Source organism: Cyprinodon tularosa, unplaced genomic scaffold (genome assembly GCF_016077235.1).
Source record: "Cyprinodon tularosa strain WSP-4 unplaced genomic scaffold, ASM1607723v1 ctg679, whole genome shotgun sequence".
In the NCBI taxonomy this organism is placed as follows: Eukaryota; Metazoa; Chordata; class Actinopteri; order Cyprinodontiformes; family Cyprinodontidae; genus Cyprinodon; species Cyprinodon tularosa.
The window spans coordinates 336,162-356,753 of NW_024039428.1; the positions used below are offsets into that span (position 1 = coordinate 336,162).

General features: G+C 41.3%; 1 protein-coding gene across 1 annotated transcript in view; it reads right to left on the reverse strand.

Annotated features, from left to right (window-relative positions):
• zmp:0000001114 (suppressor of tumorigenicity 14 protein homolog) overlaps positions 1 to 20,081 on the reverse strand; it is a 46,050-nt gene extending 25,969 nt beyond the window's left edge. Inside the window, exon 1 of the mRNA XM_038267591.1 lies at positions 19,932 to 20,081. Coding sequence (XP_038123519.1) covers positions 19,932 to 19,952 — 21 coding nt within the window. The 5' untranslated portion in view covers positions 19,953 to 20,081. The remainder of the gene's footprint in view (positions 1 to 19,931) is intronic.
• Positions 20,082 to 20,592: the final 511 nt, after the last annotated feature.

Below are 20,592 nucleotides of genomic sequence, written 5' to 3' on the forward strand. Positions count from 1 at the left end.
TATAAAGGGCAAGGTGGTTTGGAAGTATTTCCTCTGCCTTAAGGTTTAATGTTCCAATCATTTCATTTTTTTTATTAGTCTTTAAAAGTAGCAAAAACATCTGCAATTTAAGAAAAGCTGCAATCCCAGAAAATGGAGAGCATAGAAGTATAAACCTGCTGCAAAAACAGAAGCCACTGCAAATAGATAAATGATGCTAAGACATAAAAACACATTTAAAGAAAACAAATTGCTGCAAGTAGCAAAAACAAATAAAAATTAAGAAAATCAGCAAACTAGCCTCATGTAACGAGTTCTCCTGACTACTAGGGGGAATTGATTATAAAATCATATGGGAAGAGAACAAAGACAAAAAAACAATGAAATTATATCTATGAACCAGACCCTTAGCAAAAACAAAACAGGATGCTATGTAGAGGAAATCTGGATGGAAGAAAGAAAAGGTAAGCTTTGCTTTGAATCTTTTTTTTAAGATATCATCTTTCTCTGTTTATTTCTTTACTAAAGATCTGGTCCCAAATGAGTTGGTGATTGTCTCCCCTTAGTGGTGTGGACACTTCCATTATGCAGCACACTTTTGCTGCTCTTCTTAACTTGCAGTTTTTTATACTACCTCCAGCATTCTTCTTTTCTATGTGTTTTGCAGTGTTGGGAGTACACAATGGCTATAAGATCTTTATTGAAAAAGTATTCTGACTAATCACTTAGATTGCATTAGTAGCACCATTTGCAATCTAATGCAGCGCATCACTATGACTTGTTCGCACTGCAGCCTGAAATAACCATAATTACAATTTTTTTGCCCATATACGAACTGTATCTGATCTTTTCACGGCAGTCTGAACAACACTTATCCGATTTTCTTCCAATGCGACCCAGGCCACTTGGCTATGTCGTCCTGAATCCGATACGAATCTGATCTTTTCAAATAGCCAGCATTCATCCGACCTAAACTTCCTTAATACTCATTAAAGGTCACTATTTTGTGTCTTGCTACGCAGAAGCGGTTAGAAAAACAACAACCATGGCAGACGATAATGTGGAGAGCAGTCTTTTTTAACCATCTTTAAAAGATTGAGTTTTTAAGGTTGAGAAAGATGTGCTCCAGGACTACCATCCACGTTTACTTCAGTAAGCATAGAGCACGCTTGCTTGTGAGGTCATTGCATCCTGTACTGCTCATGCAGGATGCTTGCATTGTCTGAACGCAGTTCACACAGGAGACCACATACAAGTCGCATATATTTGGAAATGTGAAAGACAATGCAAAAAAAATCGCATTTCACAAAAAAATCGGAATTGAACTTTAAGACCTGTTGTGTGAATGAAGCCTTAGTCTATCAAAGTGACTTTTTCTAAGTTATCTTCCTCTGCTGCAGAGTCATTTTTAATGCAATGACCAGCGGGAAGAATATACGTGACCCTGATTCATTGGTTGAAGCTGCGATAGAGGCATACGTCATGTAATTGGCTTAGAAGCTGTAATGTGGGTTGCTGTTCAGCATTCTATAATCACAAACTGAGAGGAGTGACGATGATGCAGAGAGCCACTGATTAATTAACAGAATAAAAGAAAAGTGCTTGCAGAATTCAAAATGTTCCTGTGATTTGCTAATTATTTACTGTAACAAAGGCTGCAAATGGTTAGAAACATCTGTAAGCTTCTCACATCATCTGAGCACTGACATCTGCCTGCCTTCAATTAACAGGCTCTTTTCTTCTTCAGCATTATACAAAATTCACTTGCGTGGTTTAAGATTTTTTTTTTTATCAAAAAGAAATAATTGGGATTAAACAGCCCTGCTGCTTTTTCTGATATAGTGAAATCTCTGTTTATGTATTTATATTAATCTTATAGCAAGCTAAATGCTGTCGATGATCAAAAATATAGAATTCTGAAACATCTCATCTGCTTTATTGCTCATTTATTGCAAACCAAAAACTAACTCAAATTTTGTTATATTAATTAATTTACTTATCTGGAGAAGTTACTATAACTAGTTCCTTTTTTAAAGTAATGTTCTGTATGTTTCTGTGTTAGTATCCTATAGATTTATTTATTTGCTGGATATTTCCACTTTACTGCTCTCCATTTTCTATGGCCCAATCCCAAACCAGCCACTAAAGACTTCTAAGGACTTAACTTCCATTTGCCTGTTAGCTTTACAGCTCTCATCCTGCTGACCACACAGTTTTTTTATTGGACATAGGCTACCATAAGCTCAAAGGTACATGAATATTTCTTTGCTAAAAATGTAACAGTTGAGAGAAATGAACAGGCATAGATGGTTTTCAAAATGTTATACAGCTAAAAACAGTAATTTAATGCCTGTATATATTTTGCCAAATTTATTCTGATAGCACTAAGTCTACATGCCTGTCTAATACCTCACCTACTTATTGAACACAGTTAATATCTGTGGTATTGGATCATAATAAAAACATTAACAGCAGGGATATGGATTTCATGAAACTCGCCCAGAAAAGTATGACTCGGACACTCTATCCTGCATCAACTTAGGCAAAACATCCTAAGCTGTGATTACTGGGTTCCACCAAAAGGCATTGCTTGCTTGTTGTCACAAATGTAAGATAGGTTCAACTTATTTGTTGTGCCTCATATAAAAGCAGATTGTGCGGTAAATTGTGGAGTTAATTAGGAAACCGTGTGAAAAATTATTTTGCAAATTGAAAAAGAAAAATAATGCTGCCATTAAGAAAACTAGAGGTAAGAGCGTGGCAGGCCATTGATGATAGACTGGATATATAAAAGTAAAAAGTCAACTTTTTCATCAGATTCATCATCTGTTGTTTTTTTGTTTTTTTATCTAGATTAATCTCACTGTAATCTTGGAATTAATCTAGATTGAAATGGCTCATTTGAGTTCTGCCAAAGGGATTCATGAATCAGAATTATTAATCCTTGCACAATTTTTTTTGCAGTGCAATCATTTACAGAAGAAAGAAAATTATATTGTAAGTAAAAATAGCATATAAGTATGAAAATAAAATAAGGATAAGAATAAGATAAGATGAGGATGAAGTGTGTGTGCTACCTAAATAATATTAAGTAAAAGTAAGTCATGAACAGGTTTCTCAAGCCAGGTGGCGCATTAGTCTGATAACTGGCAATGAAAATAAATAATATTCATTAAGATGTATTTGTGGTTTATTCAGATAAACATGAATTCTGAACTGTAGAACTTTCTACAGTCAGAAGCTTTGTGTCAGTCAGTCCAAGCTCTATATCTCCTTTTTCCTCCAGTCACTCAGGCAGACCAACTTTGAGGCCAAACTTTGTTTGGGGATAATACTAAAATGTTTCATCGATGAGGTGTACAGTGACACCGAAATAGTTGTCGTTATTGAAAGGTGTCAAGTGGTCCCCGTCAGTGCTACACATGGTAAATGGTATGTACTTAAATAGCACCTTATTTCAAGTCAGGAGACTTGACCAAAGTGCTTTACACTACATTCATTCACCCATTCATGCACACACTGATGGTGGCAAGTAGGGGTGTAAATCACATCCACCATGGCGATTCGATTCAGTATCGATTTCCTGACCCAACGATTCGATTATTTTCGATACTCAAGAATACACCACGATTCGATTCGATTAATCGATTAATCGGTTATTTTTTTTTTTTTTATTATTTTTTTTTTTACACCTTACAGGCTAAACAAAGTTTCAAGTTTGAAATAAATCAATGAAAGCTGTAATATCATTATGCATTTTCTTTAGAAACAACAGCAAATAACAGAAGTAGAAAAGTTGCATCAAAAAATACTGCAAAAATACTGCACAATATCAGTGTAATGAGTTCAATGCAATACCTCGGCTCCAGAGAAACTGTCCAACATATTTTTTTAGAATCTAATAAATATACTCAGGAAAGAGAGATGTTGCTTAGAGAGTTAGACAGGAATAAAAATAAACTACATATAAGGGAATTGTTTCAAAGGTCATCTGGGGATGTAGTTTTTGGTAGTATTTTTAATTTTCTAAGAAGAACGGGTATTTTAGGGAGAATATAATAGTTTTTCTGGTCCATACTCCATTCTGGAAGGTGGCAGGTAATGCACCTATAAGTTGTTTGCCAACCGCCATTAAAAAAAAGAAGAAGAAGAAGGCTTCAGAGTGTTGACGTCACCGCCCCCTTGAGAGACGCTCCGCTGCTCCTCTCCCAGATTGTAGCTGACCGCAAACAGTGCACCAGACAGGAGGCCGGCTTGTTTTGTTTTTATGACCGAAATTGCGGAAAACAACTCGTGAAGTTTGACCCGCTAGAAGAGCGAGGTGCGCGAGAACGCTGGGACCCTTTTTCCAGCTGAATCTCCGCTCTTTTTGCCCTCATGTCCCTTCGTCATCGGACTAAACTCGTCCCCACTTCCTCACCGCCTCGGCCGTATCTAGACCCACAGTGTGTAGCACAGACCACGCTTCAATACTGAGCATAATTTAAAAATGTCTGTGTGAAGCTTGCTGCAACAAACTGCTGTAAGAGTATAACCAGGAAGCGCGGTAGGAGGGCAAAATAGGTTTAGCGGCACCGCAGCACGGGAGGGAGAATTACGCCCAGGAGCAAATGGATAAAAATAGACCGGAGGAAAAAAAAACATGAATCGATTATCTTGCGACGTGTCGATGCATCGGATCGTCGGCTTTTGGATCGATGCATCGATACAAAACGATTATTATTTACACCCCTAGTGGCAAGCTACATTGTAGCCACAGCTGCCCCGGGGCTCACTGACAGAAGCAGGGCTGCTGTACACTGGTGGCACCGGGCCCTCTGACCACCATCAGTAGACAATGCAGGTGAAGTGTCTTGCCCAAGGACACAACGACAATGAAAGTCAGAGCCGGGGCTTGAACTGTCAACCCTTCCATTTCAGGGCAAACTCCTACATCCAACGCCACTATCGCCCCAACCAACTTCTCATCTTTTGCTGTTTTCTCCATGGCATGCTTCTCATGTATACTCCTCATGATAGTTTGCCCTGCAGGTAGTTTGTAAAATGAGTCACCTGTGGCCGCCTGGAGAACAAGCTCAAGCCCATCATCTTTAACCATGCTGATCGGAGTTCTTAAAATTAAATTTCCCTGAAGCAAGCTCTGTGGCTTTATAACTGCATCATTGTTAACACGTTATGCTCAAAGTGTTAACAGCAGGCTGACACACAAGACTGATTCGTTCTCGCCCCCCGATATACATCCACACCAGATATAGATCTGAGCTAATTCATCATAGCAATAGACCCATCTCCCTAACCAAATTTGAGAATAGATTAACAGTGATATTTTTTTAATGCCCGTGACAGTCTGGCGATAATGCAGCATGTTAACGCCGAGAACGGCCCACCACTACATCAGACACATTATTTCAAGAGGCTTATCCAAATTGAATGCAACATTTAACCAGTGTCAGTTTAAACATTTTTCAATAAGTGTTTGCCTATAGTCGTTTGACTAAAATGTATTGTAAATTGAGGAAAAAAAATGTATATACCTCTTTCCCATTAGGCTACTTTTAGTCTGGAGATTTTAGTCTTTGTCCTATTAACTGCTTTTGATTAAAGGAATAGTACACCCAAAACATGATTAGCCTTCATTTTCTACTCACCCCCATGCTGAACAACACTCTGGAGTACTTTTTTGATATCTCAAATGCATCTGGAGATCTGGCAGGCTTCTTGCTGTCTGCTGACATTCAAATAATGGAGGTGCCCAGCGCCCGAGGCAGAAAGGTCCATAAAAGTCCACAAAAAACGTTTCAATATTCCTCCATACTGCTCGTCCAATGTATTCCAAGTGTCCTGAGTGGGCAGCATCCAGAATTTACTCGAAACGTAGTCATTGAGAATGTTTTTAGAGCATAAACAGTAGTGTATAGGATTTCCTGAAAGCGTGTTCACGATGCTACGGAAACCGCGGCAGACCAACCCAGACGAAAGTGCGCATTCAGCTCGGCAAAGAACTCACGCTCTTCCTCAACACTGAAGTCCTCAGACATTTTTCTTTCGTTGTTTCTTTCTTTGCACAGGTAAACAGCACATTTCTTCTTCTACGCTTGCATTATTGGCAGAGCAGACGCTGAATGCGCACTTTCATCTGGTTTGGTCTGCCGGCTTCCGTAGCGTCATGAACGCGCAGGGCTTCAGGAAATCCTATACACTACTGTTTATGCTCTAAAAACATTCTAAATGACTTCGTTTCAAGTAAATTCTGGATGTTACCCACTCAGGACACTTGGAATACATTGGACGAGCAGTATGGAGGAATATTGACATGTTTTTTGTGGACTTTTATGGACCTTTCTGTCTCAGGCCCCATAGACCTCCATTATTTGAATGTCAGCAGACAGCAAGAAGCCTCCCAGATCTCCAGATGCATTTGAGATATCAAAAAAGTACTCCAGGGTGTTGTTCAGCATGGGGGTGAGTAGAAAATGAAGGCTAATCATGTTTTGGGTGTACTATTCCTTTAATTGGTTGTCAGATTTTATTCATAGTCTTAGTCCTATTAACTGCTTTTAGTTAATATGTTGTCAGTTCTCATTCATAGCTTTCGTTTCAATGTCTCACTATGGGATACGCCCCTCGCCATATTGCTCAGGAGCATTTATCTCATTATGCCAATCCTGATTGGTTGGTGATCACGACATCCACATCACCTATCCTATAAGTAGCTTGCCCCACGACACAGCACCATTCAAAAACTTCTTCTTGCTATGAGGCTTCTCTCACAGCACACTAGCTAAACCGTCCTTAGAAGGTGAAGTTTTTTTTAGCTAACTCTCTGTTATCAGGTTCTAGCTGCTACAACTCCATTCTTCACCATAGTCTGTAGGTATTACTCCCTATATTAGCAAACCAGCTAATATCACCTGTTCTGGGCTGTTTGGCTGGCTACAGTAACTAACTACAGGAAGGGACCCTGCTTCCCCTCACACTAGTGGAGATTGCAGCACAAAGGCTCGCCTTTGTGGGTGTGGGAAAATAATTTCAATCTAGGACCCATACCGTGTGTGCTCGACATGTCTTGGGCTGGAACACTGCCTGACAGTTGATGCCCTGGGTTCATGTGCGGACTGTTCCCGCTTCACACTGAACTGCCTCTGTAGATGGCTAGCGTGCCAAGCTAGCTGGTCATCTGCCCAGCAACAACGACAAACCGGGGAGGATTGTCCATAAAAGATTGAGTGCTAAGGCCAGCTGGGGTTCCCAATCAGATTTAGCCGCTTCACTCTCGCCAGTTGAGGATGTCCAGGAGCTGTACTACAAGGATGAAGATGAAGTCATCTGAGAGAAGGATTATGATGAGGATGACATTACAAGCCTAGAGGCTGCAGAGCAAACAGGTCCCGGTTGGCTCACCGGGAAGGCAAAGGGATAGCTACAGCCTCAGAAATTCCCCGAGACCACTCAGGCAGCCAAACAGTTGCTTACTATTTTTTCCCTGACCTCTTGGACGAGGTAGCGGTCTCCTGGAACGACCGCCGGAATGCGAGGTCATGGAAAAACTGACCATCCACCTCATGTCTGCAGTAGAACCGGTGGCAGCAGCACACCTGCACCCATGGCTGCCAATGTCCCCGAAGAACACTAATTTTTCCGGCATTATTTCCAGTTAGGCTCCGGGAAACTCTGTTTGCACACTGCTGAAAGAAATCTCTGCACTGCTGAGGAAAGGAGCAATCAGGCCCAGTCTCACACACGCATCCCTATTTTGGTAAATCAAAGGGGCGATTGGTTTACCTCCAGAGATCTAAAGGATGCATATTTGCATCTCTAAGTGTACACACCACACAGGAAATATCTGAGATTCGCTTTTCAGGGCGTCTGTTACAGTGCTCCCATTTGGCCTCTCCTTGAGCCCGAGAGTATTTGTGTGGGGCATCCGCTTCGTCACTTATTTGGACGATGGGCTCCTTCTGGCACAATTCCAAAAAGAAGCTGTGGTGCACACACAGATGCTCGTTTGCCACCTACTAAATCCGGGTTTCGTGTTGAACTGAGAGAAAAGTGCTTTAGGTACAAACTATAATCTCTCTGGAATTAGCACTGGATTCAGTTTTATTCACTGCTAGTCTGTCGGCAGACAGGGTGGACACACTGGAATCTTGTCTCAATTCATTTCGCCTGCTCCGATCAGTCCCTTTCAGATTGTACCTTCGGCTTGTGGGACTTTTTGCTTCCGTCATCCAAGTTCTTCCCCTCGGCTTTCTACACATGAGAGGATTTCAGCGTTGGGCAGCTGCAGTCACACGCTGCCTGGTGCAACATGGTGTACAGAGGGTGGCGGTGACAGCACAGTGCTTTGGGGTGCTGTGCCCCTGGCACCACCCGGGCTTCCTGAAGGCAGGGTGTGCCATAAGGTCTGTTGGTCTCACAGAAGGGGATCACCACAGACGCAAGCCTGTCAGGATTGGGAGGAATTTACAAGGGCCGTTATGTAAGAGGTCTCTGGAGCCAGAACCTGCAGCGGTCCCACATAAATTATCTGAAGCTCTTAGCAGTATTTCTTTCGCTGAGACACCTCCTCTAGTTCTTGAACGGTCATCACATCCTAGGACAACATATTCTCATTATGAGTGCGTATGAAATTGTACGAAAAGTTATGCACACTATTTCGTACGTTTTGGACGATTTTCCTCAAAAAACCACATCAGTGCGCATGCGCTGGCAGACAGAAAAAAAAACAGATCTGCGGACGGATGTAAAAATGGGAAAAACAGTGCAATCATCACTTATTCATGTCTCTAACTACGTTGCTTGCTGTTTTATATCTTAGGGTTAGGGTTAGGGTCAGGGTTAGGACTAATTGTAATTTATATTCTATATTCGTGAATGGTGCGTCAGATGCGCATGCACATACGACGAAAAAAACGTCCAAAACGTACAAAATTACGGTGCATAACTTTTCGTATGATTTCACACGCACTCATAATGAGAATAGGTTGCCTAGGACCGTGAAAGCACTAGGCGAGGACGGCGAAAGCACTTTAATTATAACAAACTACAGTTTTGCTTTGGGGTATGAACTGTTGGAAGATAAACTGACAAAACTTGTTTACCCAGAAATTAACCCAATTATGTCTGACACCCAGACCAGGGAGAGACTCTGAACAAACTAGATGCATTGCATCAGGAACAACCCAATAGTAAAGGTAATTTTTTAACTGGCATCAGAAATACCTGTAGATGAGTCCGAATTGCACAGACTAGTACTAGCAGCAGACATGTTGGTCTGTCATGCTGTTTGCCATGAAAAGTGCTGTTATCCAATAAAAAGTGTTATCAAATGAACGGCTGTGTTTGTTGCTCATTATCCTCAGAGCGAACGTCACTCTCGTTTACATTCATCACTTCCAAACCGATCCTTTTAGTTCACTATTCACTAAAAATATGAACGTATTCAGTGATTGCCATTCACTGAACAAATTCATGCACAACAATTCCACCACTTAAAACTTTTCAATAGAAATTTAGTAGGATGGAGTAGAGGGGCTAAGAGAAAAAGTTTGAGCATCAAAGTAATCACCAGTATTGGTAATTATCAAACTAAATATAGTTGTGTACAAATAGCCCATTTGAAATATTTAACTAAATAGAGAGGCACAGTGGTCGCCTTGCAGCAAGAAGGTTCTGGGTTTGATTCCCGGCCTGGGGCCTTTCTTCATGGAATTTGCATGTTCTCCATGAGCATGCGTGTGTTCCCTCTGGGAAGTCCAGCTTGCCCCCACAGTACAAAAACATCACTGTTAGGTTAATCAGCTTTCCTAAATTGTCCTTAGGTGTGAGTGTGTGTGTACATGGTTGTTTGTCTCTGTGTGTCTATGTGTTGCCCTCCGATGGACTGGCGACCTGTCCAGGGTTTACCCCGCCTCTCGCCTGTAGACAGCTGGAGTCAGTAGCACCCCTCACGACCCCGCTTGGGATAAGCGTGACAGAAAATGGATGGATAACAAAATAGACCCCAAAAACAGCTGGGAAGAACTGACATAAACATATGTGAACAACCAAAAAGACAGATGGTAGGTAAGACGCAGTTACAAAATAAGGCCTGGAAGTACCAACTGAGCGATAATGCCTCTCGGAAAACCAACTGGGGCTTAAAAGCATTGCTAACACCCATAGGAGTGTTGGCAATGACATTTAATCATGTTTCTATCAACTTTGGAATGACATCTGAGATATTTCTGAGCTTAGGTTTACTGCAAAGGTTATACTGCGCAACTAACCAGCACACTTGAATTTTATCCCTCTTGAAATCATTTTCTTGCACTTACACTTGATCTTGGATTTTTCTTTGCAACCACACTGGGAGTTCCACCCTTAATTCCCTTTATTACTTAAGCTTGTTGACCAATTTTCAGACATCCCAAGTCTCCCGGAAGTTCCGAGAGTCTCCCTGATATAGATAGTTGTTCACGTATGCCTGCGAGTCGGATAAATTATCCCGGATTTTAGACTATGCAAGGTGGTGTTTTTTTAATGCGAGTGAGAGCCAGCAGGCAGTACAATAACTCGTGCATCATGTGTGGATTAGAACTGCTGAGATTGCGCAGACAACAAGAGAGAGCGGGGTGTGCGGAGGAGGTTGCTGGTGAAACCTGTGCAGCGTATCTGTACAAAGCGATGCTCTGTTCAGTGAGCGTTCCAGATGACTGGTTCTCAGAGAGCTGATTGGATCAGTCCGATAAGTTTTCTTGGTGACTCTCAGGCAGTCACTTCACTCAAAGCTGTGCATCCTGTGAAACGGCAGAGGTTGAATCCTCAAGTAAAAAAACAAAAATATAGGACTAATTTTACAGCAGAATATACTAAAGTATATCCACTTCCAGGGAAGGTGAGGAGCAGTGTCGGATCGAGACCAAATGTACCAGGGGGCCAGGAGGGGGGCAACATGTTTTCAAGGGGGCACAGAAGAGCATGAAATAAAAAAAAAACGGGCAAGAGATTCAAATATATTAAGAGAGCTGCATAAAGAGAAATTTCTTTTCAATTAGGTTCAATAAAGATTCTATTTCTTTTGAGGTCAATATACATTTAATTTTAAATATTTTTGTCTTAATTTAAGTTAAAACTACAGTTTTCTATAAAATTGAAATTAGAATTCAAGAAAAACTGTTAAATTCATCTGTAATAATTAGAGCATTTTTTATTCTATTTATTGTGAAAAAAAATATTTAACAGATGAAAACTGAGATCCTATCTCAATACCACTGAAGCTATCACAGTTTTTGAATAAGAATTTGTAAATAATAACGGAATTTATAAAGAAAAAGAATGAAATAGATCCAAAGGACCTATCAGTAACCACGTCTGTTCTAGTGCATATCATCATTAGAATTAGTATTATGTCTTCAGTACAGGGGCCATAACAGGGACCAGGACATGATCTACAGGGGCACTGGCCCCTGTTGGCCCCTGTCTAGAACCGGCCATGGTGAGGAATGATGACACCGTGGCGAGGTGCACTGTATGCTGAAGCCCCATGAAAAACAGAAAGCATAACTGATGTTCAAGGCTACAATACTGAAAGTATTAAAAATAAAATACCAATACTGTTCTGTTCTGTGTTTAAGAAATTAATGGTACCAGTAGTTAATAAACAGTTGTTGAAAAGTTGCTGGCCTTAAGTCTGTATGTATGATTCTGTTTTGTTTTTAAATATACACAGAAACTCTATATTTAATAACAAATTATTTACGTTTAACAGACCAAGATAACAAATACTGTGCGAGTGGAACACCATAATCTGTTATAAAAATGTTATGTTACGGTTACTGTGGTATACATTTAAAAAATGTCAAATATCGTGATTATGTGCCTTTAAAACTGGTTAGTTATGCTTTGCTGAAAGCGTCAAAGTGTGCAAAATCTATACCACTTGTAGGAGCCATTTATAGTTGTTGGTGTTTAGGTATGGTTTGTTTCTGGGTTATTTGTTTTGGGTGGCGGTGACCTATATTCTGCTCTACCACTGGTGGCGGTGTGGAGGGGAATGCTTTATAGGTAGGACGTGAGGGGGCAGAAAGGGTTTTGGGTGACGGGAGGTCATACGGTTTTTACCACTTTCTTTGGCACACAATAGCCTGCGTCCTCCGGTTAAACTCTGTTATCTTTCACATTCTCCATAGTTACCTGTCCATCTCACTTGATGTAAAGACCGCTACTCTGATTGTTTGGAAAGTTTGTTCATATACAAACGTACTTCAATAAATGGGAACGCCCATACCTCATATCCTGGTTTCCATCTCCTCTTTTAAGCGTGTTAAATCCCAGATTCCCCGCACCCGCAAGCGACAAAAAGGTGGTTGGTAGTCGCTACACAAAGTAAAAACCTCGACCTTTTTGGATTAAGAGGACGACTCACCTGGATAAGTTGGGCGCACGTCATGTCGCACTGTCCTAGCTCACCTGCACAACAAAGGAAGGATTTATCCAGCCATCCATCGCTGTCATCTTAAGTAAGATCAATCAAACAATAAGGTATGAGGCACGAATACCATCAAGACATCTCCGGTGAGTGCAGTCATCCTTATTAAATATAAAGCTGGGCGTGTTGGATTGGATTTTGATGCGCAACGGCGTCGGGCCGTCTTCTGGAGTTAATACTCTTTATTGCCAAGGACTAATGTGATGGCTTTCTTTCATTCATGTTTCAAAGTGTGAATATTCAACAGCCACTAATGTAAATGCGCTGGTGTTCTGCAGTTTGGAACGTTTCTGACAACGTAAAGCAGGAGCAACGTAACGCAGCACGTTACTGTCTTTATTAAGCCACCGTGGAAAATGAGTGATATTAATGATGAAACTGAGCCTATGGGCACACAAGCTGAAAAAAGACAAAGGAAACTTTCGCTAAAGGGTACTGTATTTGCATTTGAAAAGGTGCAAAAGGAAAGAAGCGAAGTGTTTAAAAATGCAAGTAAAATAAAGTCGAAAATAACAGAGCTGTGGTTGTCAAATAAAAATGTTTCTGAGGTTAAACAATACATACAAGAGTTCAATACGTTGTGTGAAAAGGCATCATCTCTCCACGACAACTTGTTAAATAATTTTAATTTGCCCGAGGATGAGCAACAAAGACAAAATGCCTGGTTTCAGGAGAAAGAAGGCGCAAATAATGAGTTTGTGAATAAAGTGAACACCTGGTTGAAAGAAAATTTGAAGGCGTGTAATGAACTTGATGCTGCTAACGTTCAAGTGGAGAACTGTTGTGGTGCGGTCGAAGATAACGTAAACCCTGAGGATAGTGCTTCAAACGTCTCAAGTAAGCGTTCTAAGCGCAGTTATGCGTCCAGCACATCCTCTGCTCGTAAACGAGCCCTGGCTGATCAAGCAGCTTTACTGGCAAAGGCAGAGGCTTTGAAAAGGAAACATGAATTGGAGGAATTAGAGCAGAGACACAGACTGGAAGCTGACAAGATAAGAAAGAAAAAGGAACAACTGGAACTGGATGCGCAATTAGCAGCTGCAGCAGCACGCCTTTCTGTGTTGGAAAGCAGTAGCGTTGGAGGAAAATCTAAATCGATGTCCGATGGAATGAACTCTTATGTCAGTAAGGGACTTAAAGAGCAAAGACGCGCTGAATTCAACCCACAGGCGACAGAATTTGTGCCCAATGCTGCCACAAACACCCCGATGGGTTTTACAGCAACTGCTCCCTCTGCGCCAGCTGTGAGGAAAAAGGTTTATAGCAGTATAAAACCAGAAGATCAGCCGCACTACCCGAAACAACCACTGTATGGCGCTGTTAAACCAGATTCAAAGTTGGATGGATTACCTTCTGTAAACGTCAACTCCAAACTAAACACTTTTCCCTTTCAACCATCAGATCTACAATTACGAGTAACACACAAGGCACAAATGCAACAACAATTAAATAATCCATCAATTCCAAATGATAATGTAATCTGTACCATTATGCAAAAACAGAATGAAATCACATCAATGCTCGTTCAGCAGCAGTTATCAGCTACTCTTCCTCAGCGTGAGATCCCAGTTTTTGATGGCAATCCTTTGGAGTGCATATCTTTCCTAAGAGCTTTTGAACATTGTGTGGAAGAAAGAACAAACAATTATCAGGATTGTCTGTACTTTTTAGAGCAATATACCAGAGGGCAGCCAAGGGAGCTGGTCAGGAGCTGCATGCACATGTCATCACAGCAGGGCTACCAGCGAGCAAAGGAACTCATAATGGAGCATTTTGGAAATGAACATCACATTGCTTCTGCATATATGGAGAAGGTGTTTGCCTGGCCAGTCATAAAATCTGAGGATGTTGAAGCATTGCAGGAATTCGCCTTGTTTTTACGTGGCTGCTGTAATGCCATGTTAGAAATACAGTACATGGAGGAGTTGAACATTCTATCTCATATGAGACAAGTAATCATGAAGTTGCCCTATAAGCTCCGTGAAAGATGGAGAATAACAGCTTATAAACTACAAGAGCGGCAAGGCTTCCGAGCCACATTTAATGATTTGGTCAACTTTCTTGAACAACAAGTAAAGATCCTGTCCCATCCACTGTTTGGAGACATCTCTGACACCAACCCAAGCCCTGTAATTAGGGGACCATTTAAGTCTAAATCCTTATTAAAGGACAACATCAAAGGCAGCAGCTTTGTAACATCAGTTTCAGCACCGGATAGTGCCTCTGCACCAACATTTTACAAGCAGCCAATTGTCCAAAACAATCCTCCTTCATTCTCCTGTCTTTACTGCGAACAGCCTCATCTAATATCAAAGTGTCAAGAACTGCAAAGAATTTCTCACAAGGAGAAAATTGAATTCCTGAGAGGGAAAGGAGTATGTTTTGGATGCTTAAAGGTTGGACACATCAGTAAGGAGTGTAAGAGTCGGCTCACCTGCGACAAATGTTATCTAAAACACCCCACTATTCTGCATCTAGACAGTGAAGAACCATCAGTAAGTAGTGCGTTTGTGTCTCACCAGGTTGGTTCTTGTACTGGGGCCGGGGACCACGACTGTACTTTATCTATTGTTCCAGTTAAAGTTAGGTCTAAGACAGGAGATACGGTGTTGCAGACCTATGCCTTCTTAGATCCTGGGAGTACAGCCACTTTTATCACCAGTAGGCTAATGAACCATCTAAATCTACAAAGTAAAAGGACTAATATTCTGCTGTGCACCATGGGTCAAGAAAAAGTGGTGCCTAGCCACTGTGTTTCTGGACTGGAAATTTCTGAGCTGGAAGAAAACAACTTCATAGAGCTTCCAGAGGTCTACACCCAAGAAACTATTCCCGTTTCAAAGACCAACATTCCCCGTCAGCAAGATGTTGAGAAATGGGAATATTTAAAAAAAATTAAGATCACAGAATTGGATGCTGATGTTGGACTTTTGATTGGGACAAACGCACCAAAGCTCCTGGAGCCATGGGAGATTATAAACAGCAAAGGTGATGGACCCTATGCCGTGAGAACCCTATTAGGATGGGTCATAAACGGACCTTTAAGGAGTGGAAATGGTGGTCAGAAAGGCTGTCCTACTGCTTACACTAATCGGATTTCCATTGTCAAATTGGAGGAGCTGTTGGTGTCTCAATACAATATGGAGTTCAGTGAGAAGACACTGCAAGAGGAGCATGAAATGTCAATGGAGGACAAGAAGTTTATGAAAATATTGGAGCAATCAGCTTGTATCCAAGATGGACATTACTGCATGGATTTGCCCTTTAATAAGGATGAAACAATCATGCCCAATAACCGATGTATTGTGGAGCAACGCATTCAAAGTCTCAAAAGAAAATTTGACAGGAACAAGGCCTATAAGGAAGAATATACAGCATTTGTTACTGACCTAATTGACAAAGGCTATGCTGAGGTTGTTCCTCATGACCAGCTGGAACCCAAGGATGGAGGTGTGTGGTATCTGCCCCACCACGGAGTTTACCACCCAAAGAAGAGGACATTGCGAGTGGTGTTCGATTGTGGAGCAAGCTATAAAGGCACCTCGTTGAATAGCCAGCTGCTACAGGGGCCTGATTTTACAAATTCCCTGTTCGGTGTGCTCACCCGATTCCGAGAGGAGAACATTGCATTGATGACAGACATCCAGGCTATGTTTCATCAAGTGAAGGTGTCAGAGAAACATATGGATTTTCTCCGCTTCTTGTGGTGGCCATTAGGAGATACATCGGTCAAACCAGTCGAACACAGGATGAAAGTGCATATCTTTGGAGCTGTCTCATCACCAAGCTGTGCCAATTATGCTCTAAGAAAGACAGCAGCAGATAATACAAACAGCTACAACAAGTATGTGACTGACACCATCTACAAAAATTTTTATGTTGACGACTGTTTGAAGTCTGTGGCCACAGAGCAAGAGGCAGTACAGTTGGTGGTGCATCTCACTGATTTGTGCTCAAAGGGAGGATTTCAGCTGTTGAAATGGACAAGCAACAGCCGAGCAGTGTTGTCAACCATTCCAGAAGAAAAGCGCTCCAAACCAACAAGACAACTTCACCTGGAACGAGACAGGCTGCCTGTGGAGAAAGCGCTGGGCCTCAGCTGGAGTGCAGAGAGTGATACATTTTGCTTTGAACTTGCTGTGGAAAAAAAGCCTCACACTAGGCGTGGCATTCTCTCAATGGTCAGTTCAATCTATGACCCTCTTGGCTTCTTGGCACCTTACACTTTGCAACCTAAGTTGTTGTTACAGGAAGCATGTAGACAAAATTTGTCTTGGGATGACCCTATTCCCCAGTCTATGTCACAGTTTTGGTCATCATGGTATCAGGACCTGGAGAAAATAGCAGGGTTTAAAGTGAGGCGTTGCATCAAGCCAAGTAGTTTTAAAGGACGTTTACTTGTCCAGTTGCATCATTTTGCAGATGGTAGTGACCATGGATATGGAACAGTGTCTTATTTGAGGGTACAAGATGAAGGAGGAAATGTGCATTTGGCTTTCATGCTTGGAAAGGCTAGAGTAGCTCCATTAAAGCAGACAACAATTCCCCGCCTTGAACTCACTGCCGCTGTGTTGGCTGTCAAGGTGGACAGAATGTTGAAAAGGGAGCTCTCTATCCAGCTGAATAGCTCATTCTTCTGGAGAGACAGTCAAACGGTGTTGAGATACATCAGTAATGATACCAAACGATTTCACACCTTCGTTGCAAATAGAGTGGCTGCAATAAGAGAGGCTACCAATGTGTTTCAGTGGAGGTACATCAGTTCCAAGTCCAATCCAGCAGATGAGGCCTCCAGAGGTCTTTCTGCAGACAGCTTTATGTCATGCAAGAGGTGGATAAATGGCCCGGATTTCCTCCAAAGGCCCGAGCAGGAGTGGCCAGAGCCCTTTGAACCCCAGCCTGTTTGTTCTGAGGACCCAGAGGTGAAAAGAGATATACTGATAAATGCCATTGACACACAACCGCATGATGCTACTACTAAGTTTGTCCATTATTTTTCAAGCTGGGCCAAACTTAAGATTTCAGTTGCTTGGTTGCTCAAATTAAAGGATGTTCTGCTCAGCATGAGTACGAAGAGGAAAGAGTTGATGGCAACGGGTCCCTCTGTTGACGCTTCTATAGCTCCTAGGAGGATGGAAGAGGAGATGAGAAAGAACAGAGCTGCCATTTGTAAACAACTTCTTACAGTAAAGGACATTTCTAAGGCAGAGGTTGCCATTATCCGTTACAGCCAGCATGCCAGCTTCAGAGAGGAAATTAAAGATCTGCAAAGTGGAGCATCTGTTGTTAAGAACACAAGCAACATTTACAGGCTTGATCCAGTACTACATCAAGGTTTATTGAGAGTGGGGGGTAGGCTTAGTCGCTCAGTCCTACCTGAGGAACAGAAACATCCTTTGATCCTCTCTAAAGACCAGCATGTATCCAAACTAATTCTGAGAGACCTCCACCAGCAGCTTGGTCATGCAGGTAGAAATCATATGCTGTCAGCTCTCAGAGAAAGATACTGGATTACTCGCGCCAACTCAGCTTGCAGAAAGATATTATCTGAATGTGTTGTATGTAGACGCCACAGAGGACAACCAGCAGAGCAGAAAATGGCTGATATGCCACAGGAACGAGTCTGTCCAGAATTCCCACCGTTTACTAATGTAGGTGTGGACTACTTTGGGCCCATTGAGGTCAAGAGAGGGCGTGTTATGGTTAAAAGATACGGTGTTATCTTTACATGCATGGCCAGTCGAGCCATACATTTGGAGGTGGCTCATTCATTAACAACTGACTCCTGCATCAATGCCATCAGGCGTTTTGTATGTCGCAGAGGTCCAGTACGGCAAATGAGATCAGATAATGGCACCAATTTTATTGGTGCAGAGCGTGAGTTAAGGGAGGCTTTGGGAGCTGTAGATCATACAAAAATCCATCAAGCCCTGTTGTTGAAAGAGATTGACTGGATTTTTAACACACCTGCTGCATCCCATCATGGAGGAGTGTGGGAACGGCTCATCAGAATGGTCAAAAGGGTGTTACTTTCCGTTCTTCACCAGCAAACCTTGGATGACGAAAGTCTTCAAACCATTCTATGTGAAGTGGAAGCTATCCTTAATGATCGCCCCATTACAAAGGTTTCGGATGATGTAAATGATTTGGAAGCTCTAACTCCAAATCATATTCTGCTGTTCAAAGGAAGGCCTACTGTTGCTCCTGGTGTTTTTCAAGAAAGTGATGTTTACCTCAGGAAACGTTGGAGGCAAGTGCAGTACCTCTCCGACCTGTTCTGGAAAAGATGAACAAAGGAATATCTACCTTTGCTGCAAGAAAGACAGAAATGGTCCAGACCTCGGCGAAGTTTTGCTGTTGACGATATCGTAGTGGTTGTGGATCGTTCTGCTCCTCGTGGTTCTTGGATCCTCGGAAGAGTTACAAATACTTACCCAGATAAACATGGACTTGTGCGTGCTGTACAGTTGAAGACACAAACAGGACAACTGGAAAGACCCATCTCCAAAATATTTCTTCTTCAAGAAGCCATTTGAACCAACTTAAAAAAAAATAAAAAAATAAAAAATGCTTGGGCCTGTACATTTCTGGGGCTCCTGTTTTGATGTTTGTTGAATTGTGCTGTCTACACAATTGGGGCCGGTGTGTAGGAGCCATTTATAGTTGTTGGTGTTTAGGTATGGTTTGTTTCTGGGTTATTTGTTTTGGGTGGCGGTGACCTATATTCTGCTCTACCACTGGTGGCGGTGTGGAGGGGAATGCTTTATAGGTAAGACGTGAGGGGGCAGAAAGGGTTTTGGGTGACGGGAGGTCATACGGTTTTTACCGCTTTCTTTGGCACACAATAGCCTGCGTCCTCCGGTTAAACTCTGTTATCTTTCACATTCTCCATAGTTACCTGTCCATCTCACTTGATGTAAAGACCGCTACTCTGATTGTTTGGAAAGTTTGTTCATATACAAACGTACTTCAATAAATGGGAACGCCCATACCTCATATCCTGGTTTCCATCTCCTCTTTTAAGCGTGTTAAATCCCAGATTCCCCGCACCCGCAAGCGACAAAAAGGTGGTTGGTAGTCGCTACACCACTTGTAGGACTTTTGACTTCCATCTCAAACAATTCAATTGTACAAATTGTTAAAACTATATAAACTTTAGAAAAAAACAAAATAAAAGCTAAGAATACAGAGTTATAAATATGTCTATCTACAGTACATCCACTATTTTCTTTTCAAGGAAGAGAGAAATAATTGTTACAGTAAGACTTCACCTGGGAAAAGAGTCTCAAACATATAAATTTTTTGTAATCTAGTTTAAAAATCTATTACTCTCAATAAAAAATATATATTTTTTTTCTATCTATGTTTAAATTCAAGTATTTATGGAAGAGCTCTTATGGTAAGCAGATTACTCATTACTTGGGCTAACTCTGAGTTACAAGAAAAAAACTATAGAAATATTTACTTGGTGTGACCTACTTACCATATATGTGGCTTCTCTCATTTTTAAAGAGACGACAACTCCACAACTTCTTCTTTATCTTCTATTGAAAAGTTCAGTCGAATCTAATGAATTGTCCTTCAGAGGTTCATAAAAATCTCTGTGCCAATAAATCACCTGATAGAAACATGTTTCTCACACACCTTAGGCATAAGCCCGCCCACAACACATTACACACATTTAACTAACCAAACAGGAATTTCTGCCTCTGACTCCATATCAGTGTTGCTGAATGAATTTATTTTTTTCTCTTTATGCAACACATCTAGCTTTCTATTAGTTTTCTATATTCTTGTAAATGAAATAGAAAATAAAATAGCTGATTTCAATGTATGGCTACTTTTGCATATCACAAATTTTTTTTTCATAGTATTTACCCCCATTTTATATCTCAACTCAACTCAACTCAAACTTTATTTATAAAGCACATTTAAAACAACCGGGGTTGACCAAAGTGCTGTACAGGACTCGCAGTTAAGGAACATAAGATAAAAGCTAAGGCTAAAATACATAAACACATAAAAATAGAATAAGATGAATGTTTCAATTAAAATACATTTTAGAATAAAATAAAATTAAAAATAAAATTTTGCCAAATGTCCACTTAGACATGATTAAAAGCCAGGGAGAAGAAATGTGATTT